Here is a 25822-nt window from a genome sequence, read left to right as displayed (position 1 = left end):
TGTCATCAGCAAACTTGAATATGGTGTTGGGGCTGTGCTTAGCCACCCTGTCATAGGCGTGAAGTGAGTAAAGCAGGGGACTAAGCACACATCACTGGTGATCGTGGAGGAGATGTTATTGCCCAGCCAAACTGAATGGGCTTTACACGTGAGGAAATCAAGGATCCAATTGCACAAGAAGGTATTGAGGCCCAGGTCTTGGAGCTTAGCGATTACAGCAGATTGAAATTTGACTGAGTTGGGGAGTGTAGAAATAGTGCCATTTATATCTCAGAGTGATCATTAGAAGATATTTATTAATAGTTTTGAAGTGCAAGGCATAAATAACAGCATTTTCCTTTACAAATCTTACTGAATATAAGGTTTTTTTACATTCTCCTAAAATATAAATGGTAATGTACTTTGTCAATTTACCTGGTGTTAACAGGGAAAACATTATTTGATTGATTGACTGCTTTATTGCATTCTGAAAGTGTAACTCTACTGTTAAAGACTCAAATTGCATTAAGATTGTTGATCAGTAATAACAAAGTAAGTCATTTTAAGCCCAGTGCAATGCTTTGTATTTACTATTCCAAGCTTATTGTGAACTATTAAATTTCCTTGATTGCACAATAGAATAATTTGATGTCTGTATTTTTTTGCCAGAATCATCATTGAAGTCCTCCAGAAATGAAGTAAGTAGAATACTTAATTGAAATTGTTTTCATAATTATTAGCAAGGTATAAACAGTATGGACATGAATCTTTTTTGATAAATAAGGCCAAAACAATTAATCTGTGACAGTGCTAATATTACTAAGTGTAAAACTGTTTCATAATGCCACAGTCCAGATCTCCCAAACCATATGAATGCTAGATTTTGTATTACTATAATGTGACTAATTTTGGATCAGTAACTGCTTCCTGCACTCATCAGTTTCATCGACTTTGCCTCTAACTTCCACCCAGCCCTCAATTTACTTGGTCCATCTCAGACACTTCTCTCCCCTTTCTTGATCTCTCGGTCTCCATCTCTGGAGACAGACTGTCCACTGACATCTTCTATAAACCCACTGACTCTCATAACTACCTCTACTATACCTCTTCCCACCCTGCCAAATGCAAAAATGCTATTCCTTATTCCCAGTTCCAATGTCTCCGCCACATCTGCTCCCAGGATGAGGCTTTCTGCTCCAGGACATCTCGTGTCCACTTTAAGGATTGTGGTTTCCCTTCTGCCGTCATCAATGATGCCCTCACCTGCGTCTCCTCCATTTCCTGCACTTCGGCCCTCACCCCATCCTCCCATCACCACAGCAGGGATCGAGTTCCCTCTTGTCCTCACCTACCACCCCACCAGCCTCCGGATCCAGCATATTATCCTCGGCAACTTCCACCACCTTCAACAGGACTCCACCACTAAGCATATCTTTCCCTCTCTACCCCTCTCCGCTTTCCGCAGGGAGCGTTACCTCCTTGACTCCCTGGTCCACACGTCCCTCCCCACAGATCTCCCACCTGGTACCCTGCAAGCATAATTGCTACACCTGTCCCTATACCTCCTCTCTTACCACCATTCAGGGCCCCAAACAGTCCTTCCAGGTGAGGCAACACTTGTGAGTCTGTTGGGGTAATCTATTGTATCCGGTGCACCCGGTGTGGCCTCTTCTTCATTGGCGAGACCCAACGCAGATTGGGGGACCGCTTCGTCGAACACTTCCATTCTGTCCGCCACAACAGACAGGATCTCCCAGTTGCCACCCACTTCAACTCTACTTCCCGTGCCCATTTGGATATGTCCATACATGGCCTCCTCTACTGCCATGATGAAGCCAAACTCAGATTGGAGGAGCAACACCTCACATACCGTCTGGGTAGTCTCCAGCCCCTTGGGATGAACATTGAATTCTCCAACTTCTGGTAATTCCCTCCCTCTCCCTTCCCCCATTCCAGTTTCACTCTGCCTCCTCCTCCAGCTGCCTTTCACCTCTCTCATGATTCTGCCTTCTTCTACTACACATAGTGCTTTCCCCTTACATTCCTCCTTCACCTTTTCTGCCTATCCCTTCCCTGCATTGCCTCCCCCACCCCTTGATCTTTCCTCTTACTGGTTTTTCACCTGGCACCTACCAGCCTTCTCCTTCCCACCCCACCCCCAACCTTCTTTATAGGGCCCCTGCCCCCTCCTCCTTCAGTCCTGACGAAGAGTCTTGGCCCGAAACGTTGACTGCTCATTTCCACAGATGCTGTCTGACCTGCTGAGTTCCTCCAGCTTGTTGTACATGTTGCTTTGACCCCAGCATCTGTAGTGTACTTTGTGCTTACAATGCAATCTTTCACCACTGGCATTAAAGTTCACTGGCCTTTAAACCAGTTCTCTGTACTCCCCTCAAACCTGCCATATCTCCTGTTTGTCACACTCCCTTTAAATTCACTGAATTCAATAAATTCAAAAATTTGTCATTCTAAGCCATAAAATCTGAAGAAGTAAATTAAAAGTGTGCCAATTCTAATAGTACAATAAAATCTGGTAGCTGGGATAATCTGCTAGTCCGGCAGCACCAAAACCCTGGGCGTGCCTGATTAACTGAATTTTGCTGAATATAAATGCATTTTTTTTACTTTTTCTTTCAAGTCTAAAATAAACATGAGCAATTTACAATCACAGACTTGTCAAATGATTAGCTCAAATGTCAGAACCTTTACTCTTGCCATGGGTTCCACTTATAAGTATTACAATGTAGTTGGAATGCTTAAACTAAATAAACAGATAAGTGTTTTTTTTATCAAAAGTATTCTCAAGCATTAGCAACATTCTACAACTAAGCACCAAAAAGGCTTAAAATTCCTGTTCAAACATTGTTTCCTTTTATCTGTCTATTCTCCTTGCATTCTTTGCTCCACCTCTGTTAGTTTCCTTCTGCCCATCTCTACCTTGCTGCTCCATCCCTTTGAGTTTGGATGCTAAATCCAACATTAGAAATTAATTTTTTAAACAATTTCAAAAGACAAACAAATCTGTGGGTAGAAAACACTGCATTAAAGACTAAAAATTATTATGTTAAACAATGAAATTGTATGGAAATTTCAATCATGATATTTAATTGTTATTATCATTGTGTAATGTTGACATGATACCTATGAGCAAATCGATGTGTATTTTTTTTTGTCCCATTTCAACAGGAATGTGGATAGACCTTATAAACACCGATGCTTGCTTACACCACTTCTAAAGTTGCAGCAATATTTGCTTCATTGCAGTATAGTTGGATCCAAGTTAAAACTGGTCTTAATTTTGTGATATTAAAGCTTTAAAAGTTGTGTTTGGTTTTTGTCCTTTTTCTTAAAAACTAAAGTCAAGTATAGTTTATTTCTAGAAATTGACATGTTTTTATCCAAATCACCATCAATTTCAATTAACCTTGCCTTAATTAAAACCCAACATTGCCTCTTATTTTTCTGTAAATTGTTGTGCTACTATTTTATAATAATGTATAATATTATTTGACACCACAGTTAGATGTGATTATTTAAATGCGGTTTAGTCAATTTTGTTAGTGTTACACTTGGAACTGCATCTTAGAATATTGGAACAACTGATGTCATTATTGTTAAAGAAATGCAAGAAAGAAATTAGCTTTGCAAAAATGTTGGAGTCCTGTACTTTTTGTTATTTTTTTACTTTTTCCCTGATGCATGCAGAAGATGGTGTAATATTGGAAAAGATTAATTTTGGGGACAAAAAGATTAATTTTTGTCCCTACAAACTTAATGGTTCTCGATCACTCACAGAAATTTTAATTTAAAATTCCCCTCCCCCATGGCATCTTTGCAATCCATTACCATCTGGTCACCACGTTAAATTGGAATGATGCAATTTAAAGGCAACACGAATGAATCTGCAGATGCTGGAAATAAATAAAAGCACAAAATGCTGGCAGAACTCAGCAGGCCAGTCAGCATCTATGGGAGGAGGTAGTGACGATGTTTTGGGCTGAAACCCTTCATCAGGAGTGAAGTAACATGGGATGGTCGAGGGGGGATAAGAAGTGGGGGGAGGGATGAAGTAGAGAGCTGGAAAGTGATAGGCTGAATGGAAATGGGCTAGGGGGAAGGTGGAGAATTATGGGAAATAAAACAGAAAGAAGGGTAGGGCTGGGGGCAGATTACAATGAGGGAGGAAAAGAGAGAGAAAGAGAACCCGACTAAAATTATAGATAGGGATGGGGTGGGGGGGCAGGGGTATCAACGGAGGTCTGTGAGTTGAATGATGCAATTTAAACTTTAATTTCTATGGTGTCAATATTCAACTGAAATGCTTTTTTATGTGCAATTTTTCTTGATTTCTGCACATTGAACCAATTTTGTTAAAATTTGTGACTTTGTTAAAATTACTGCTAAATTTCTAAATTTTCTCAGATCCTTTCTATTTATAATATACAAAGGTTTCCTTCTAGAAACAAGACTTTGATGCCTATAAACTGAAATATAATTTTACAGGTATATAAAAAAAACAGGAGCAGTTTATTTAATCCTGGTAGTCTATAGTTTCATTCAATAAGATCACGGCTGTACTTGTCTTATCGGCTCCAATGTGAAAATAAGCATTACTCTTCAGAAGTCATTAGTCTGAGCATCCACAGCCCTCTGAGTACAAAATTCCAAAGAACTGAAATTGGTTTATTATTGTCATGTGTACCTAGATATAGTGAAGAGCTTGCCTTGCATAATATTTATATAGATCAGCTTATTACACAGTGCACTAAGGTAGAGCAAGGTAAAACAATAAAAATGCAAAAATAAGTGTAACAGCTGCTGAGAAAGTGCTGTGCCAGTAAACAATAAAGTGTAAAATCATAACAAAGTAGATCACGAGGAGAAGAGTCCATCTTATTGTACTAGGGAATTATTGAATTTAATAGTCTAATGAGAGTGGGGTAGAAGCTGTCCTTCTGCCTGGTGGTATGTGCTTTCAGGCTTTTTTTCTCTTCTACCCTCTTCCATTTGGCAAGAAGAGAGAATGTCCAGGGTAGGTGGGATCTTTGATCATGCTGGCTGCTTTACTAATGCAACAAGAAATATAGACAGAGTACATGGTGTGGAAGCTGATTTCAGTGATATGCTCAGGTATGTCTGCAATCTCTGCAGTTCCTTGCACTCACAAGCAGAGCAACTGCCATACCAAGTCATCAGGCATCCAGATAGGATGCTTTCCAATGCTTTGCATGGTGCATTGATAAAAGTTGGTAACTGTGCATGGGGACATACCAAATTTATTTAGCTCCCGGGGAAGTAGAGGCATTGGTGAGCTTTCCTGGATATAGTGTCTATAGGTTGGACCAGGAGAGGCTATCGGTACTCTTCATCCCGAGAAACTTGAAGATCTCCACCCTCTCGACCTCAACACCGTTGATGTAGACAGGAGCATGAGCATTTCCCCTCCACCCCCACCTTCACGAAGCCAAAGACCAGTTCTTTGGTTTGGCTGACATTGAGCAAAGGTCATGACACCATGTTGCAATCTTCTTCCTGGTCTCTGACTTACCATTATCTGAGCACAATTTTCTATGTGGAGAAATTTTCCTCATCAATGTTAAATAACTGATCCTTTATCCTTCAATATGATCTTGGATGCCTTATCCTCAACCTTACTCTTAAAAAAAATTCAAGCAATTTCATTCTTCGAAAGTTCAAGAAATACAATCCCTTTTCACTTTATTTCTCCCAAAATGATTGCTCCTCTTATCACAGAAATTGATCAGCACAATCTTCATTGCTTCTCTGTAATTAAATGTATTCTTATTTGTTAAGGACTCCAAAACTTTTCTGTGCAGTTATGGTCTCAGAAAGTGGCAAGATTTTGGAAGACTCCATTTTCAATCAGGATATTTAACCAAACAATTTATAGAACATGAAGTATTTTTTAAAAAAAAAGGCCAAATTTGTGCAAACTAATAAATTCAATTCAGGAAGTACAAGGCAAAATTTCTTGTAGAATACATAAAATAGATGTGTTTAAGATCAAAATGTCTGATTTAGTGCTATAGGAGACTCGCTTATAAGCACTCTTAATCTGGGTCAAGAGGTTATGGGTACAAATTCTACTCCAGAAACCAGCTCAAAAATCTAGGATAAAACTCCAGTGCAATTCTTAGAACACTACACTCAGAGGAGGCCATCTTAATGATAATACGATAAAATACAGCTCATGCCATCTTATTGTATGTGAAAGATCTTCTAGCAATACTTTATATCAGAGTACTGAAGGAGGTAGCTAAATGGTTTGCCAAGGCATTACTAGTGATTTTTCAAGAATCACTGGAGTCAAGGATTCTAGGGGACTGTAAAAATCACAAATATAACACTGCTGTTTAAGGAGAGAGAGAGAGGGGCAAAAGAGAAACTATAAATAACAGAAAATCTGCTAATGCTATTTGAACTCAGCAGGTCAGGCAGCATCTATGGAAAAGAGTATAGTCGACATTTCAGGCCCAGACCCTTCAGCTGGATAGATGAAGGGCCTTGACTCGAAACGTCAGCTGTACTCTTTTTTTCCCCATGATGCTGCCTGGCCTGCTGAGTTCAAACAGCATTTTGTGTGTGTTACTTAGACAGAAACTATAGACTGGTCTTACTTACCTCAGTGGTAAATAAGATTATTAAGGGTGAAATATTGAAGTACATGACAAAATGGTTTTGTTAAGGGGAGATCATGCCTGACAAATCTGTTAGAATTATTTGAAGAGGTAACAAACAGGTTAGGCAAAGGAGACAGTGGATTTTCTGATGGCTTTTGACAAGGTGTCACAGACAAGGTTGCTAAGTGAAATAAGAGCCTATGGGGCTAGCATAGACAAAGGATTGACTTGTGTAAGGTAGAGAGTGGGGATAAAGGATGGCTGCCAGTAACAGCAGGTGTCAGTTTTGAGTCTTTACACTTTCTACATTAATGATCTGGCTGAAGAAACTGGTGACATTGTGGTGAAGTCTGAAAATGATGCAGTGAAGGGTTAGATACTGTAGTAGAGGCAAGGGGTCTGCAGAAAGGCTTGGATTGGTTAGGAAAATGGGCAAAGAGTGACTGATAGAATACAGAAGTGTAAGATTATACACTTTGGTAGGAAGTGTTAAATGGGGAGATAATTCAAGAATTAGAGGTGCAAAAGGACTTTAATGTCCTGATTCAGGATTCTCTTAATTTGCAGGTTGAATTAGTAGTAAAAAAACACAAATAAACATTAGTAATCATTTTGGGAGGGCTAGATTATTAAAGGAAGGATCCACAGCCAGGGTTTGTAAGGCTTTTGTCAGCCCACATTTGGAATATTATGAACAGTTTTGGGTGTTGTATCAAAGGAAAGATGCATTGGCCCTGGAGAACATCCAGAGAAGCTACATGAGAATGATCCAGGTGTTAATGTCCAAGCAACAAGGACTCCTCTTTCTTTTATTTAAACAACTTTACTTTCTATATCTCCCTTCAATATCAGCGGGCTACTTACTACCTTTACATCTCACAATTCCTCTCTCCACCACCCACATACATGTGCATAACAGAGAGTGTGTGTGCATACTAAATACATGCATAGTGCAATTGAACAGAACTCAACAATCTCCCATCCTCCTTAATTAAATTTTTAAAAATTTAAAGACAATTCAAATGTCCAAACAATTCAGATGTCTAGTAGAATATGGGGATTAGCTCTAACCCTTGTTTCTGCATCAAATTGTTACTTGACTGAGGGACTTTCACCTCCAGTGCTACAATGTTTGCCATGTATTTGCATCTAAGAGCATTTTCTGTCTCCTGTAACTTGGCTTTCAACACCTTGTTCTGACAATCAAGTTGCTGACAAGCATTTTCTGCCTTCTGGGCATTGCTGTGTTGAGCGGGAAGATCAGCATTTATTTGATCAACCTGCAGATTGGCTTTCATGAATCTATCATTAGCCATTTCAGCATTTGTTTGCTCTTGTTATACCTCCTCTTCCAGCTGAGCAATCCTGGCTTCAAGGTGTCTTTTCTCATCCAGAGCCAAAGATTTTCTGGAACTGTTGCTTGCAAACTCTCCAGCTAGTTCATCTATTTCCTGTTGTATCTGACATTTTGCACACTCAGCTGCAGCAAGCTCCTCCTGTAACTGAATCATTTCTACCTCCAGTTTCTTTGGACTGGGTCAGGATTTCCTCTTGAGAGCTACAAGCATCATCCAGTTCACATCTTTTAAACATTATCCAGTCTTTCAATTGAGTCTACAGATTGCAGAGCTGCTTAATGGCTTTATCACAGCCTTTATTTGAAGCTTCAGTTTGTCCATCCAAATCCTTGAAATCGATCTCCAATTTTCCTTGGCAGTAACAGCCAAGGACCATTGCTTTCGCTCATCTTCCAGCCCTGCCTCCATTTCACAAAATTGTTTAATCAGTTGTCTCCTCTTTTCCGTACTTTGTTCATTCTTTGCCCAGCACTTATCTGATACAGCACAGGATCCAAGAGCAGGACCTATGAATAAAAGATATCCCTTCCAAACTAAAATGAGAATAATTTTTTCAGCCAAAGGGTGGTGAATCTGTGGACAACTTTGCTACAGAAGGTTGTAGAGGCCAATTTACTGGGGTATTTAAGGAAGAAATTGATAGGTTCTTAATTAGTAAGGGGTTAAAGCAGGAGACTGAGTGAGAAAAAAATATCAGTGATGAATTGAATGGCTGGGCTAAATGGCCTAATTCTGCACCTATATCTTGTGATCTTGCATTGAAGAACAACAAATTTATCACGGGTATCCTGACTAATACTTAGCATCACTTAAAAATAGAGATTTTTGGTAATGGTCATTTTACTATCTGAGGAAGTTTGCTAATTATAGAAATTAGTTGCTTGCTGCATCAAAATAATAATTACACTTCAAAAACTATCTTGTAAGATATTCAGGAGGACATCATGAGGTAATGTAGATTGCAATAAAAATACATTTCTCTTTGAAAGGCTCAACCTCCTGGTCACCAAAGATTATGTGGAACAAGACTTCATTTAAAACAAAATACAAACTATTAAAGTGTACTTGTATCTGTCCTTTGCATCAATTAATACAGCAAATAAAATCACAATACACTGTTTTCCACCCAGAAACAAAAAGACCCCAGTCAAGTAGGTACATTGTATTCACCTATATTGACCCCAACTCCTCATCTGTGGCAATTGCTCAATCCTTGAACTATTTATTCATCTCCTCATTAAGAATATCTAATGATCTGCTTCCACCATTATCAGGGGTATGTGGGGAGGGCATTATAGATATTTTCTTTCCTCTGAGAAAAGAAACCCTTACACAGCATTGTTGGCATGGGTGTGCCAAGATTTAGGCCCAAGCATTGGTGATATACAGTGCCTAGAAGTCCCCCCCCCCCACCGTGGGAATTCTCATGTTTTATTGTTTTACAACATTGAATCACAGAGGATTTAACTTGGCTTTTTTGACACTGATCAACAGAAAATACACTCTGTGTCAAAGGGAAAACAAATTTCTACAAATTGGTCTAAATGTATTTAATTATTAAACACAAAATAATTGATTGCATAATTACTCAACCTCTTCAAATCAGTATTTAGTAGATGCACCTTTGATAGCAATTCCAGTCTTGAGTTTGTGTGGATAGATCATCAGCTTTGCTCACCTGGACACTGCAGTTTCCCCCATTCTTCTTTAGAAAATTGCTCAAGCTCTGTCAGATTGCATGGGGATCGTGAGTGAACAGCTCTTTTCAACTCAAGCCACAAATTCTCAATTGGATTAAGGCCTGGATTCTGACTCCGGGACATTAACTTTGCTGTTTTTAAGCCATTCCTCTGTAGCTTTGGTTTTATGCTTGGGGTTATTGTCTTGCTGGAAAGGAACTCCCAAGTTGCAGTTCTCTTGCAGACTGCATCAGGGTTTCCTCCAGGATTTCCCTGTATTTTGCTGCATTCATTTTACCCTCTACCTTCACAAGCCTTCCAGGGCCTGCTGCAGTGAAGCAACCACCACCATGCTTCATGGTAGGGATGGTGTGTTTTTGATAACGTGCAGTGTTTGGCTTACACCAAATATAGCATTTAGTCTGATGGCTACAAAGGCTCAATTTTGGTTTCATCAGACCATAAAACATTCTTCCAGCTGACTTCAGAGTCTCCCACATGCCTTCTGGGAAACTCTAGCTGAGATTTCATGCAATTTTTTTCCAACAATGGCTTTCTCTTTGCCATCCTCCCATAAAGCTGCGACTGGTGAAGCACCCGAAGAACAGTTGTTGTATGCACAGTCTCTCCCATCTCAGCCGCTGAAGCTTGTAACTCCTTCAGAGTTGTCATGGGTTTCTTGGTGGCCTCCCTCACTAATCCCCTTCTTGCACAGTCACTCAGTTTTTGAGGGCAGCCTGTTTTTGGCAGATTTACAGTTGTGCCATATTCTTTACATTCTTAATGATTGACTTAACTGTACTCCAAGGGATATTCAGGGTCTTGGAATAATTCTTGTATCTATTTCATGACTTGTGCCTTTCAATAACTTTTTTGTGGAGTTGCTTGGAGTGTTTTTTTGTCTTCATGGTGTAATTTTGCTAGGATACTGTTTCACCAGCAGTTGGACCTTCCAGGGTCTGGTGTATTTTTACTAAAATCAATTGAAACACATTGACTGCACACGGGTCTCCTGTTATGTGACTTCTAAAACCAATTTGCTGCACCAGTGATGATTTGGTGTGTCATATTATAGGAGGTTTAATACTTAGCAATTAATTGTGTTTTATATTTGTAATTTGATCACTTTGTAGAGATCTGTTGTTACTTTGATAGAGGAGAGTCTTTTTCTGTTGATCAGTGTAAAAAAAACACCAAATTAAGCGCACTACAATTCAATATTGTAAAACTATATTTTATTAAACGTGAAAACATCTGGGGGGGATGAATACTTTTTATAGGCGCTATATTTCTAGGTTAGATTTGGTTGATGACAAATATTATCACATTTTTCATTAGACAGATTAAGCTGCAACTACCCAGACTGTATTTGATTTGTTCAACAGGACATGAACAGGTGATTTTCTATATTGTCTGGTAGATCACAGTGGTGTAATTGAACTGAAATAGTCCATTAATGAGTTAATCCTTTAATACATGCTGATGATACTATTCAAATTTAACTTAATTTCCCTGTTGAATCTATCTATTTTTAAGCATAGACCACAGGACTACTTTTTCTCCTTCCATGATTCCAGTTATTTATATCTCTCCAGTTTATTGCCTCATTCTAATTGATCTCTCCACTGAGAATGAAAGTTGCATAAACTTAATTGTTCAAACAAACAATTTGAGAATGATAACTATAAAGAAAATAGTAATTCAGAGATAAATATCCTCCATGTATTTGTAAAATTTGAAGATTGCATAATATGATTAGCATTAAATGAGATATAAATAACAGTATTTTAACTTAAAATTTCAGTGTTTTTCAAATGACCTAGAAATTTCAATAGCTGTCAGCTTAATTTTGAAATGCCTTTCATTTTGTAATCTTTTGTAATCTCAAATCAACAATGTATTAAAGAAACAGGTCTCCGCAATTTACTTTTTAGAGGCTTATAACAACATGGTGAAATCAGATTGCTTCAATTTAGTTTTATTGAAGTAGGTGCTGTTTTGCTATTGTTTTGCAATATCTTTCATTGTATTTGTTTCGGTCTGTTTTCTTTATGTCTGCAGGTACTCCAGTCAGCTGTATTTGCCCAAATGGATGATATAGAAAAGACTGTTGATAACATAATGCAGCTGAAAAAGATTAATCCTGACACCAATCCACAGTAATGAAACTTTAACTTTATTCTAAGATCTTTTATCAGATATGATAAATTTTCTGTAACCTGAAATGTAAATACTTGATATGTGGTAGTGTATCATATACATACAGAGAATATGAAAGTGACTGTGTCTAAGACAATTTCATGTTGAAGCCACTCATGCCAGAAGTCAGCATTATAAAACAATTTGAAAATTGCTGATGAATAAAACAACCTCAACTTTGGAATATAGTTGGTTACCTAAGGAAGGTGAAAGATATGATTTCTCATGCTTCTCATGAAGGATGAGACAATTTTCCAATGTTGTCAAAGCACATTAGAGAGATTAATGCCATCAGATATAGCAGACTGAACCGTTACTTTCCAGGGTTTAGCAGACTGATAGATGATCTTATTGAAACATTGAAAAAGTCATTAGAATATGTGACACCTGGATGATGCTTCTCCTGGCCAAGATATAGTACAGTATATAGAAACTGCGATCAGAGCTTCAAAGCGTTGGGTCAGGCATTCAGGATTGAGATGAATGCAATTTCATTACTTAGTAGATTATGACTCTTGGAATTCTCTGCACGATTGGATTGTATGGAGGCTCAAAATTGTTTGAATTTTGGCAGATATTGAGTGAATTTTCCATTTAAAGGAATGGGGAGTGTGGGTTGATTGAAAGTGGCATTGAGGTAGAGTAAGAGCTGTGCATTTATGGAAGAGCAGAGCGGGTAGATGGGACCTCATTTTGTTTTAATAAGTAAGAATCATTGTTAAATAGATAAGACTTCTCAACCTTATCATTGGTCAATCTCATGGCACTGCATGCAAGTACTTAGGACCAGTTCTGAACTTGAATCATCAAATAGGGTTAATGGAGAGAAAGATAACATTGGAGATGGGGAAAAGGATGATGAATAGGAAGTAAGAAATTGGAAAGTATGGCAAGAAAGGAAAGAATGTATCGTGGGGAAGGAAGGAATATGGTAAAGTAGGAAAAAGGGAAATAAGATTACTTCATTGCTTTGTTATACCACAAAAGCAGAGGTATACTTGGCTTTTATACATTTTATATTTATATTTGTTAAATTACCCAAGAAACTTTAACCCTTTATGATTTATCAGATTAGGGAACAATTATTTAATTTCCTTTTAAAAAGATTGTAGGGACTCCACGCTAACAGCAAATTACACAATCGTGTAATTCTAGCTCGACAGTTTTCAATGTCAATTTGGCCTTAGCTGTCCTTTGCTGGTTTTCCATTTGCAATTATGCTCTAAACAAGAGAAATCACAAACTGGTGGTCAGGACAGATATTGTGTGCAATTTTGCTCCCCTTAAGAAATCAAGGTTGCAGAGTTTGTGCTCAAGTTCAACAAATCACTTTCCCTCATCATCCATTTCCATCAGGTACAAGAAAGGAATTGGTCAAATTATGATTCTGAAATTTTTGATTGCCTTACCTTCTCTGCAATGTTATATTAATGGCAGTAACGGGCAATGTCAAGGCAGAAGACAACACAATTAGGTTTCTTTCTAATTTCAAAATCATGTTCGTATCAATATGCAATATATATTTCATATAGATAAAATAATTTACAATGGTAAATTGCACTTGAATAATAACCTGTTTCTCAAAATACATGTGCTTTTCATTTCTGCCAAGGTTTGGAATTTCTCTGCAGGCCTGTCTCCTACAGATTGTAGGATATACAAGATTGATTACAGAAGTGGAAAAACTCCGCAAAGATCAATATGATTCAGAAAATCCACATCATGAAGAAATGTTAATGAAGGTTAGTAGATGGACAGACTACAGAATACATTTTGTTTATATCTTCCATTCCAGTGTAATCATGGAAGATGATCTATTTGAAATTATTAGTGTGTACTGAACCTATGGCATTGAGTAGATTTTCCTTGCTAATTTCTCAAATAAATTATTTTCCTATTTAAACTATGTATGCTAAACTTAAACATTTCTATTAACCATTGATTAATACTGACTTCCAGGTGTCTTTCAGCAGTCTGCAGTGGAAGGGGAGGGGTGTTGAAAAGAAAAATAAATTGTATTAGTTATGGCAAAAACTGCTATCTAGATAGGATTCCCAAAGCTTGAGGAAATTTGGTAGTTAAAGAGAGGTAGGAATATCTTGATGCATTAGCAAAAAGCAAACTACTGGAGGAACCTCAGCTGAGCAAGCAGCAACTGTGGGGGCAAAGGAGTTGATGCAGGGCCTTTATCTGAAACATTGACAATCCTACATAAATCCTGCCTGATCCACTGAGTTACTCCAGCAGTTTGCTTATTCTTCCAGATTCCAGCATCTGTAATCTCTCTTGTGTCTCCAGGTAAATCCCTTATATGGCACTCTTTGCGGTGTGGCATTAGCACCAAGCTCTGCAAGCAAATCTTATGCCACCACCAATCAATCAGTCAATCCTCATCCAGGAATTCATGAAATACAAGTTGAGCATCCCTTAACTGAGATTTCAAAATCTGAAAGCCTTTGAAATCCAACCTTTTTTTTAAGCACTGACATGGCGTCACAAATGGATCATTCCAGAGGCGATGGAAGGTTTCCAGGCAATGTGCAGCTCTCTGCATACCACAGATAGTTCTGAGCAGTGACCTCACATATGTAATGAACACGTTAATGAAAAATAGAATAATACTGCATAAAGTGAGAAATGAAGACCTCACTGGTATACTGATAGAGTGGATTCATCAGTGATGGAGTGAACATATGCCTCTTAATGGTATGCTGATCATGAAACAAACTGAAAATTGAAAGTAATTGTGAATATTCAGTAGGGTAGTTGCAGAAATTTAAGAAAAGTCAAGCATTAAATCTTTAAAGATTTGTGGTGATAAAGTGCTGATCACAAAGAAGCAGAGAAATTCATTGAGTTTGCCAAGATCGTTGCTGATGAAAATCTAACACGCTGAATGACTGCATCAGGACATAAGTGAGAGTAACAAGGGTAAGACAAAGACTGCTTCCTGGTAGCGTATAATTCAGAGTCAGGACTGATGGCAATGCCGAACAACCACTGACTGTCTACCTGGGCAGCCGAGCTAGTGATAGCTTACTTTCTGATGACTCAATGTACACATTATTGTTTCATTAACAAAATTATTTAAAATATTATATAAAACTAACTTAAGGATATATGTATAAGCTGTATATGTAATGTAAGTAGACTTTGTGTTTAGACTTGAGACAAATCCCCAAAATATTAAATTACATAGATGCAAATATTAAAAAATACAGAATCCAAAACACTTCCTGCTCCAAGTGTTAAAGATAATGGGTGCTTAACCTGTCTTATCAATCATCATCACCATGTTGATGACAAAATAATTTCCTCCAATTTTCTCTGCATGTTGTCATTGACGTCAGGGTAATCCCAAATGGTTCTCAGTTATGGCCTTCTACACTAACATTTTTCTACTTAGTCATCACTTTGGGTGGCAACTGGTTGGACATGGAGATATTAATAATTATGTTTTTTGTTATATTTATTAGGACATATGAATTCCTGTCATTTCAATGTTTCCCTGTTACACTGTGTTATCATATTTCCCTGCTCCTTCAGCACTGTAAGAGTCAACATCAATTATAGTAACTGCATTGTACAGACCTGCTTTGCTTAAAACTATGGTATACATTTATTCCATACAAATGTTGATGATAGGACATTGCATTTCAATTCAAACCAACTTGATTATTTAACCATTATAGTTTAATTAGAAAAATGATGCTCTTTCCTCTCTATGTTTGCTGTCAGCTGTGGACCTCCCTTCGTCCTGATGTAACATTGGATGGTCGAATTAGTAAGCAGTGGTGTGAAATAGGTTTCCAAGGTGATGACCCAAAGACGGACTTCAGAGGAATGGGAATGTTGGGGTTATATAATTTGGTGTAAGTATACATTACAAGCAGGATTTTTTTTTGCTTTCCTTCACTTCTGAATATAAAACACATGTTTATATTCATTAATTGTTTTGTTCAGATTTTTTGCAGAACATGACAATGTAACTGCTCGCCGAGTTCTCTTTGATTCTCACCAGCCAAAGTATAGGTAAGTGGATAATATTTTACCAAATTCCTTTATTCAGAATCTGTTATCAATCCCTGTAGATCATATTTCAATTAGGTAACATGTTTTTACTCCAGAACCAAATCTGCACCTTTTGCATGTATAACATATAACATTTTTTCAGACGTATTGAGCAAAAGAGAAGCAACAGTGGATCACTGGTAAATGATAATGGAGAGATAGCAATGAGGGACAAATAAATGGTGAATGAAATGAATAAGTATTTTGCATCAGTCTTCACTGGAAGACACCAACAGCAGCCCAGGAGGCAGAAATGCATGTAGTTGCTGTTATTAAGAAGAAGGTGCTTGGGAAGCTGAAAGGTTTGAAAGTAAGTAAGTCACCTGGACCAGAAGGACTACCCTCCAGAGTTCTGAAAGATGTACCAAAGACACTGTGGAGGCATTAGCAGCAATCTTTCAAGAATCACTAGATTTTACAATAGTTCCAAAAGATTAGAAGTTCATAAATGTCACTCGATGTTAAAAAAGGAGGAGGCAGAAGACTGGAAATTATAGGACACATAGCCTGATCTCAGTACTTGGTAAGATATTAGAGTCTATATTAAGGATGAGGTTTTGGGATATTTGAAGGCACAGAATAGAATAGGCCAAATTCAGCATCGTTTTCTTCAGGGGAAGTCTTGCCTGCAAATCTGTGCCTATTATTTGAGGAAATAACTAGCAGGGATAAACAAAGGGGTATCAGTGGGTGTTGCTTTCTTGGATTTTCAGAAGGCTGTTGACAAAGTGCTGTGCTGAAGCTGTTTAACGAGATAAGAGCCCATGGTATCTTTTTAAGATATCAGTATTGACAGAAGATTGGCTGAGTGGAAGAAGGCAAAGACTGGGTATAAAGAGGGTTTTTTTCTCGTTGGCTGCCGGTGACTAGTGGTGTTCCGAAGTGTTTGGTGTTGGGACCACTTATTTTCATACTAAATGTTGATGGTCTGGATGATGGAAATTGATGGCTTTGTGGCTAAGTTTGGAGATGAAACAAAAGTAGTTGGGGCAGGGAGCATGTAGTGTTGAGGAAGCAGGGACTCTGCAGAAGGAAGGTAAATACAATGTTAACATTTATTTCCAAAGAACTAGACAATATACAAACAAAAATGTAATGCTGAGGCTTTATAAGGCATTGGTCAGACCACATCTGGAGTATTGTGAGCAGCTTTTGGGTCCCATATCTATGAAGCTGGCATTGGAGAGGGTCCAGAGGAGGTTTACAAGAAACAGCAGGAATGAAAGGGTTTGTGTATGAGGAGTGTTTGATGGCACTGGCATTTAGAAGAATTGGAGGGGGGGAATGTCATTGAAATTTGTCAAATAAAGTGGCTTCCACTTAGTTAGGACACATCGGGATCAGTACATTTCAGCCCAATTTAAGTGGCTGTCCCAATTAATCGAACTTTCATGGAAATAGTTAAAAAGGTATTTAAAAAGAGACAAACTACCATCTAACTGAGTAACAAATTATATACATAAATGAAATACAGAACAAGTTAGAACATTACCAGTACTATGACGGTACTGTAAAACTGTGTATTTGTTCCTAGTATTTATCAACAGAGGAATTCATCCCCTGTACGCTGCCATGTTCTTTTGATTGACCATAAATAAACAAAATCACTGCAGAGACTTTGTACAGATCGTGGGCTGCCTTCATACAACCCTTTCAACAATTGCAATTTCATTATAAATTTCAGGATAATTGTCAATACTGTATCTTTGAATACTTATAGTGAAATCATTTCATTTTCACTCCCAGCCATTTCTGGCATCTCCGAGTCTGAATGCTTGAAATTGCAGTGAGCAAAACAGTGTGAAATTGTCTTACTGCTTATTTCTCGCCCTCTATCAGTGACAGAATTCACTGCTTTTAGAACACAAAGGGTGCTATTTAAAAATTGTTTGCTCTAAGGCTGGTGTATCTAATGGCCTCAGAAGTGCACAGAAATTAGATAGAAACTGCTCAGCAGAAGTCTCCTGTCCCAAATAAATGAAGAGAATCCTGTCTAATTTCTCTTAGTTTTTTTTCTTTAAGACTTGTCCAAATATGCAGATGCCCTGGTTAACGAATGGCCCAATGAACTGGAATCCACTGTATTGAAAGGCCTAGTAGAGAGGATGTTTTCAATAGTGAGAGAGTCTAGGACCAGAGGGCACCACCTCAGAATAGAATGGCATCCTCTTAGAACAGAGATGAGGAGGAATTTCTTTAGCCAAAAAATGGTGAATCTGTGGAATTCATTGTCACAGAGAACTGTGGAAGTCATGCTTAAAGCGGAGATTGATAGATTCTTGATTAGTAAGAGGTCAAAGATTACAGGGAGAAAGCAGGAGAACGGAGTTGGGGCTGAATAGACTAATTCTGCTCCTATGTCTTTAATACTTGCACTTAGTTCATCCAATACACTGTAATAAAAAAAATGGAATTCTTTATTCTAGTAAAGTGATGGCATTAAAAGTTTGTTTTGATTTCACTCCAAATAAAGTCTACAGTGGCATCTTACTAAAATGCCACAAACAAAATAAAAACTTTTTAAAAAGAGAAGTTAAATATTAGCAACCATAAAAATGAGCATTTAAGGTTAGGAAAATCTAATTTGATGATGGAAGACAAAAGATGGAAGTTTGTATAAAACATTACACAGAAAGCTAAATTCATCACAGCACTGAACATCAACAGAAGGATGATTACTTTTGTCACATTTCTCAGGCATTAAGTGACCACATAAACATAATGTTGGAGCCCTGAACTGTTGAAATTTTCATTGATTCTTACTGAATACCTTATTTTGTTTTATCAGAATTGTTATCACTGACTTGGATGACATGAAATTTGTTATTTCACAGTAGCAAAGCAACAAATCACAATATTTAAGAACTGCTAATATAAGACCAGGTACTTTATGCTCAATGGGATTTTCAGTGTGTACTACATGCAAAAACACCTTGGTGGTGGGAGGGATTTTGAAAATTGTGCTTGCACCATTTTTTGTGAAACTTTGTGATAATAGCAGCAATTCAGGCCATTGATAAAAATTATACCTTTCCCTTTCACATTCAATGTTTGAATGAATGAACAGTTGACAATTGTAGTGGATTTTTATTTACACCAAGTTACATAGGCTTATTTTGATAATTGGTTGAACATTATATTTAGGGACTTGAAGGCTAAAATGGGCCCAAACTGAAGGCTTTAAACCTGTTTTGATAAAAGGCCCTGATGCTTCTTGGGACTTTTTCCTCACAGAGATAAGTTTATTATTTAACTTTTCATTGTTCATGTTCAACCCACTCTACTCCCCTTCAAATTAGTGTCCTTGAGCTCCTTCTGCCCAGTCATCTTCCTGGTCACCTCCACACTTCTTCACCTTTCCCCTGTCTAATGCCCAATTACTATGCACCCTCCACTAAGATCTAAGGCAGGGCATTCAGAGGAAAGATTTTTGTGCACATTTGTACATGCAAGATCAATTCTACCTCACACAACATTTGTTCAAATGCAGTAAAATATCTTGAGATCTTTTAAAAAGCTGACTTGAGCATTTTCGTATGCAAAAGAATAGTATCTGTGAAATAATAAACACATCCAGTTGCAAACCTTTTCTGCAAATTATCTTCACCTCATTTCCATTTTGTATATTATTTTCCTTTTTATAATATTTGACATTACCATTATTTTAATTTCATCCTTTCTTTTAGGCAACTAACTAAAGAAGATGTAAGGTACTTTTGTAAAACATCTTTCATAATCATGCATTGTTCTTTATATTTTATTATTGTTTGATAAGCATGGTCATTGGACAGTCATTTAAAGGCAATATTGTTATTGTATTCAAAGTTTGAAGTAAATTTATTATTATTTAAGTATGTATATGTTACAATATACTACCCTGAGTTTCTTTTTCTTGGAGTCATTCACAGTCGATACAAAGAAATATAATGGGATCAATGAGGAACTACATACAAAGACAGTCAAACAGCCAATGTGCAAATGAAGACAAACTATGCAATGCAATGAATTAATAAATAATATTAAAAACATGAGTTGAATAGTCCTTGAAAGTGAGTCCATAGGTTGTGGTATCATTTCTGTGTTGAGGTGAGAGAAGTTGTCCATGCTGATTCAGGAGTCTGATGGTTGAAGAGTTATAACTGTTTTTGAACATGGTTGTGTGTGCCCCAAGGCTCCTTCACTTCATTCCCAAGGCAGCAGTGAGAAGAGAACATAGCTTTGATAGTGGGGATGATGATGATGGATGCTGCTTTCTTGTGCCATTGCTCCTTGTAGATGTGCTCAATGGCGGGGAGGACTTCTCCCGTAAAAGACTGGGCTGTATCTGCTACTTTTTGTCGGCTTTTCCATTCATGGGTATTGGTGTTTACAGACCAGGTCGTGATGCAACCAGACAGGATACTCTTCTCTGTGCATCTATAGAAGTTTATCAGAGTTTTAGATGACATGCTGAACCTGTGCATACATCTAAGAAAGTAGAGGCACTGCCATACCTTCTTTGACGTGGCACTTATGTGCTGATCCCAGGATAGACCCTCCTCCGATAACACCAAGGAGTTTAAAGTTACTGACCCTCTCCACCTCTGATCCCTTGATGAAGACTCGCTCATGGACCCCTGGTTTCTTCCTCCTGGAGTAAATCAGTTCTTTGGTTTTGCTGACATCGAGTAAGAAGTTGTTATTGAGCCATTCAACCAGATTTTCTATCTTCCTCTGATGTGCTGATTTGTCACCACTTTTGATTTAGTTAACAGCAGTTGTATCATCAGCAAATTTCCGATATGACATTGGAGCTATACTTAGCCTCAATAAAGTGAGTAGAACAGGGTATTGTGGAGGAGATGTTGTTGCCAATTTGAACTGACTAGAGTCTTCAGCTGAAGAAATCAAAGAGCTAGTTGCACAAGGAGGCACCAAGCCTTCAGTCTTGGATTATTTCTCAAGACCTCTGAGGAATATTTCACTGGAAAAATAGTTTTCAGCTATTCAACCCCAGAGATTCTTGCCCTTTTGCTATCCCACTTGCTTGTTATTGCAGAAACTGTATGAATATTTAGTAAAAACCTGGGTTCTTACCAGACATGGCCATGGGCTCTACTTCCATTTGGAAACAATTCATTATCAGTGTATTGAAAGGTGCAGTGCACTATTGCGGGGGGGGGGGGGTTATTAATATGCATTAGTCAACCCTCCTCAACCCCTTTGTTTGAATATAGGCTAACCAAGCTAAAATATTGGAAATCTGAAATAAAATGATAAAATGGTACAGATATTCAAATGGCCAGGCAGCAGATGTGGAGAAAGAAATTGAATTAACATTTCAGGCTATTGACCTTGCATCTCTAGCATTTTCTGTTTTTACATATAGGATATTATGGATATGAAGTTACGACTTATGAGGTGTTGACTTGGGTCAAGTGCAGTGGCTCTAACTTATGATTTGTATCAATACCTGGTGAAAGTTGACTTTAAATTCTATAGGACAATGCTAAAAAAGGATGACATTCACTCTGGCCTTTCATTACAGGAGAGGCAAATTAGATATATTTTCAACTAGTTCTTCATGTTCAGAAACTCACAGTAGAATAACTTAATTTAGCATACTGTGTTCAGAACCAAGTGGTAAAAGACAATGGTGCCAGATTCCCTTGCATAAGAATCTGCATTAAGGACCTTATGATAAGTAAGTCAGGCTCACAACATTGAGGTTGAACATTGAAAAAGCTAAGAGGTTGAAATCTCTCTTTTTCACCAAACTGAAGATATTGGTGTATCATCTAAGCTGCAGCAAGGCATGTAGCTGCTGACAATAGGAAAAGAACAATTTGCATTTATGTAGAGAGAATCTGCGTTTAGAAATGCACAACTTTCCTAGAGTGCTTTGTAACCGGTGAAGCGCTTTTGGACTGTGATCATTGTGCTGTGGGAAATAAAACAATTGACTTGCTCATTGTGATCAAGTGCTACATCACATTTTGTGTGTTGAATAAATAATTTTGTCCACACTTCTTGTTACAATATGTTTAACTGCTAAGTGAGATACTGTATAGTGGCCCCGAATTTCCTTTGAGTGGCCTGCAGTCCATGCTTACTGACATGGCAGTCTAGAGCCCTCTGATCATTTTTCCAACATAAAAGCTTTGTCAGTTTATGAAGCTGCAATTGCCAAGCTGAAACCGCTGTCATTGATATTAGCCATTCATAGTCAAAAGCTCTTAATAAAACATATTATTCATGTTTTTAAGTAAAAGTAAAACTGGAAAATAAAAATAATCTGATTAACTCAATATAAATTCCTTTCAATGCAAGTGGGATAACTGTAAGGAAACGGCAGCAAGCAGCTTTAAAGTGCAATAGACTTGTCAACAGTGATCAGTTATTTAGTAGTTTGGAACTTCTGCATTTGCATGTGCGTGCACAGCAGCCCCAAGCCTGCTCCAGGCTACACAGTTAATGAAAATACTAGTTCTTTGCAAAAATTCAATATTTCTCCAGGTCATGATCAGAAGACTGAGGGTAATAGATTCAAATTTCATGGTGTAATATTTTTTATGAGAAATTCATGTCATCCAGTAGTCCTTGGGTGTTGAATTGTTTTCATTATCTCCTTGAGGAGGGAAGTTGATAGATTGACTATTGTGAGTAATCTTATTTTTATACATCAGCATGATTTTTAGGATGGGGAAACCATGTTTAATAAATACTATTGGGCTGTAGTATATCTGCACTACTGTGCAAAAATCATGGGTGCATATATATAACTAGGGTGCCTAAGACTTTTTGTACAGTACTGTATTTTTCAGCATGGAGCAGAGACAGTTTTAAATCTGGCAGAGGCAAAGGTTGTTGAGAATAGCGAGGGTCAACCATTAAGGGATGGGTGTGCAACAGGTGGCAGAGAAGGAGTGTAGGGGTGGGGGGGGGTGGTGCAGGTGCAGACACACCCATTTCTGAAACACAGGTAAGTTATTCGATTCCAAACAATTGGTTTATTGATTATTACCAGGGGTGCAGTGCTAATGTTTTAGGTGTCGGAGCTGACAAAATGCTTGCCATTTCCTATATCCTCTCTATGTATATGTCACACCCGATTTGTGTACCTGCTCATTTCATGTACTTGGCAACTTCTTTGCCTCATTCACGTAATAAGCAGCTACACAAATTTGATGTGACATACACATATGAATAGGGCTTCTGATAATGTCAAGCAGTAAACCAAGATGAAAGAAATATATGAATTCCAGAGCTCCACAAAAATATAGTGATAGTTAAGACATTAACAAGATTATAGCCTATCACTACATTTCAGTGTATAACTGGTACAATAAAACATATATTACTTAATTTGATAATATGTCAAAGTATTTCACGGTTGCACTCACTAATTATCATAAAATGTAATTATCAAGCAAGTAAAGAAAAAGATGGTAATCATGTATTTCACCAATTTAAAAGTAATTACCTACTTACCAAATGCCACCAATGAGAATTTTCACAATAATTTCCACAAAGGGTCAGGCGTAATATGTGTTCGGGGGTCTGAAGCAACTTTTGTTCTGGTGTCATCTGCTGATCTGTGGTACCACAGCCATGATGTGACATACAGCTCAGGATTCCGCTGAACTAATAAAAATAATCTGATTAACTTTATTGGCATGGGAAGAGATTGAATAATGAACAGAAAACCAAGGATAGAAATTCTTTTGTAAGTAGCAAAAAAGCAACTACAGAGTGTTAGGCATGCATCTGTTCATTATGTCTTTTCCTCAAAGTCAATAAGATAAATGTATACAAGTTTGTTTAGGCAAGTGAAGGGGACTCAAAGCATCTTCTAAAGGGCATAGATCAGGTGAATGGAGAAGAAGGTGGTCTATGGAGTAAATGTTTGAAAAATATGAGATGGTGTACTTTGGAAGAAACTGGAAACATGAGACTACAGGTGTTGGGTGCTGAAAACTGGATGTGTTTTAAATGGTGTGAAATATGTACAGAAGAATCTGAGTGTGCGGCTTCAAAATGTGAAGAATGTAGAGTATAGAAAACAACTGGAAAAGCAAATTGTTCATTAAAATTTATTGGAAACAATTTGGAATAATAAAGGAAGTCTTGCAGAAATTATGCAGTGTTTGCTGAGACCGCATTCGGAGTACAGTGCATAGATTTTATTCTCTGTGCCCAAGAAGATCTCCCATAGAATTAGTGCAGAAGAGTTGTAAGGTTTTGGTGTTTGTCATCTGAAATGTAAATAGGAAGCTTAGCATTTATCAGTACACAACATAGAACTTGTCATCGTCGTCATCATCAGGTGCCATGCCCAGTTTGAGCTTTGACTGCCATGGCCCACACACTCATGTTTCGGGTCAAGTGGATCAATTCATTGGTATTCATTTCCAGTTCACTAGCTGCTGCCTCCATCATCATTTGTCTTTGCCTTCCTCTTCCTTTCTCCCTTCAATCATTCCCATAATTACCATGCATTTTAACTCCTCTTTCCTAATCACGTCCAATGAAGTTACGTTGCTTTTTATGATCTCATATATTATTTCTCTTTTTGTGCTTGCTTTGTTCATGTCATCCTCATTAGATATTTGTTTCGTCCATGATATTCTTTGCATCCTCCTCCAAAACCACATCTCTGCTGCTTCAATTCGTTTCCTCATGTTACTAGATATTATCCGACATTCTGAACCATATAGTATAACTGGATAAACGTAACATTTCAGTACTCTGAGGCGGGTTGTCATGCCTAGTTTAGTGTTGGTCAGTATATTCTTCATTCTCATAAAGGTGTCTTTTGCCATCCCTATTCTTCTTTTGATATCCATATCGCAACTGCCACCTGCTGTCACCCAGCTTCCTAAGCAGCAAAACCTCTGTACTTGTTTTATGCCTTCCCCATTTATTCTCAGCTTGCAGATAGGATTCTCCTTCTTTTTGGATATCACCATACATTCTGTCTTTTTGCAATTGATAGATAGACCCATTTTTGCACTTTCTTCAACAACTATATCAATTAAGTTTTGTAATTCTTCCTCCGTACTTGCAATTAACAAGTATCATCCGCATATCTGAAATTATTGTTGTTTTCACCACCAGCTTTGATTCCCAAGGTTTTCTTCAGACCAAGGGTGTAGCTATGGGCACTTGCATGGGCCCCAGCTATGCCTGCCTCTTCGTGGGTTATGTGGAACAGTCTATGCTCCAAATCTATACTGGTACTGCTCCCCAACTTTTCCTTCGCTACATTGATGACTACATTGGTGCTGCTTCCTGCACCCATGCTCAGCTCATCAATTTCATCAACTTTGCCTCTAACTTTCACCCAGCCCTCAAACTCACTTGGTCCATCTCAGACACTTCTCTCCTCTTTTGTGATCTCTCGGTCTCCATCTCTTGATGGAGACTGTCCACTGACATCTTCTATAAACCCACTGACTCCCATAACTACCTTGATTATACCTCTTCCCACCCAGCCAAATGTAAAAATGCTATTCCCTATTCCCAGTTCTTCCGTCTCCGCCACATCTGCTCCAAGGATGAGGCTTTCTTTTCTAGGACATCCCAAATGTCCTCTTTCTTTAAGAATCATGGTTTCCCTTCTGCCGTCATCAATGATGCCCTCACCCGCATCTCCTCCATTTCCCGCACTTCGGCCCTCACCCCATCCTCTCATCACCACAACAGGGACCGAGTTCCCCTTGTCCTCACCTACCACCCCACCAGCCTCCAGATCCAGTATATTATCCTCCTCAACTTCTGCCACCTTCAATAGGACCCCACTGCTAAGCACATCTTTCCCTCTCTGCTTTTCACAGGGATCATTCTCTCCGCAACTACCTGGTCCACACGTCCCTCCCCACCGATCTCCCACCTGGTACTTATCCCTGCAAGCGTA

General features: G+C 38.1%; 1 protein-coding gene across 3 annotated transcripts in view; it reads left to right on the top strand.

Annotated features, from left to right (window-relative positions):
- elmod1 (ELMO/CED-12 domain containing 1) overlaps window positions 1-25822 on the top strand; it is a 45086-nt gene that overhangs the window by 6523 nt on the left and 12741 nt on the right. Inside the window, exons 2-8 of one of the 3 annotated variants that reach the window (XM_059964307.1) lie at window positions 649-677; window positions 10996-11053; window positions 11719-11816; window positions 13469-13598; window positions 15595-15728; window positions 15820-15888; window positions 19614-19637. In XM_059964307.1, the coding sequence (XP_059820290.1) occupies window positions 673-677; window positions 10996-11053; window positions 11719-11816; window positions 13469-13598; window positions 15595-15728; window positions 15820-15888; window positions 19614-19637 (518 nt within the window). In that variant the 5' untranslated portion in view covers window positions 649-672. The remainder of the gene's footprint in view (window positions 1-648; window positions 678-10995; window positions 11054-11718; window positions 11817-13468; window positions 13599-15594; window positions 15729-15819; window positions 15889-19613; window positions 19638-25822) is intronic. The other 2 variants (XM_059964305.1, XM_059964306.1) reach the window with 2 other exon arrangements.

Source organism: Hypanus sabinus, chromosome 3, assembly GCF_030144855.1.
Source record: "Hypanus sabinus isolate sHypSab1 chromosome 3, sHypSab1.hap1, whole genome shotgun sequence".
In the NCBI taxonomy this organism is placed as follows: Eukaryota; Metazoa; Chordata; class Chondrichthyes; order Myliobatiformes; family Dasyatidae; genus Hypanus; species Hypanus sabinus.
This window is presented reverse-complemented; position numbering and strand designations above follow the sequence as displayed.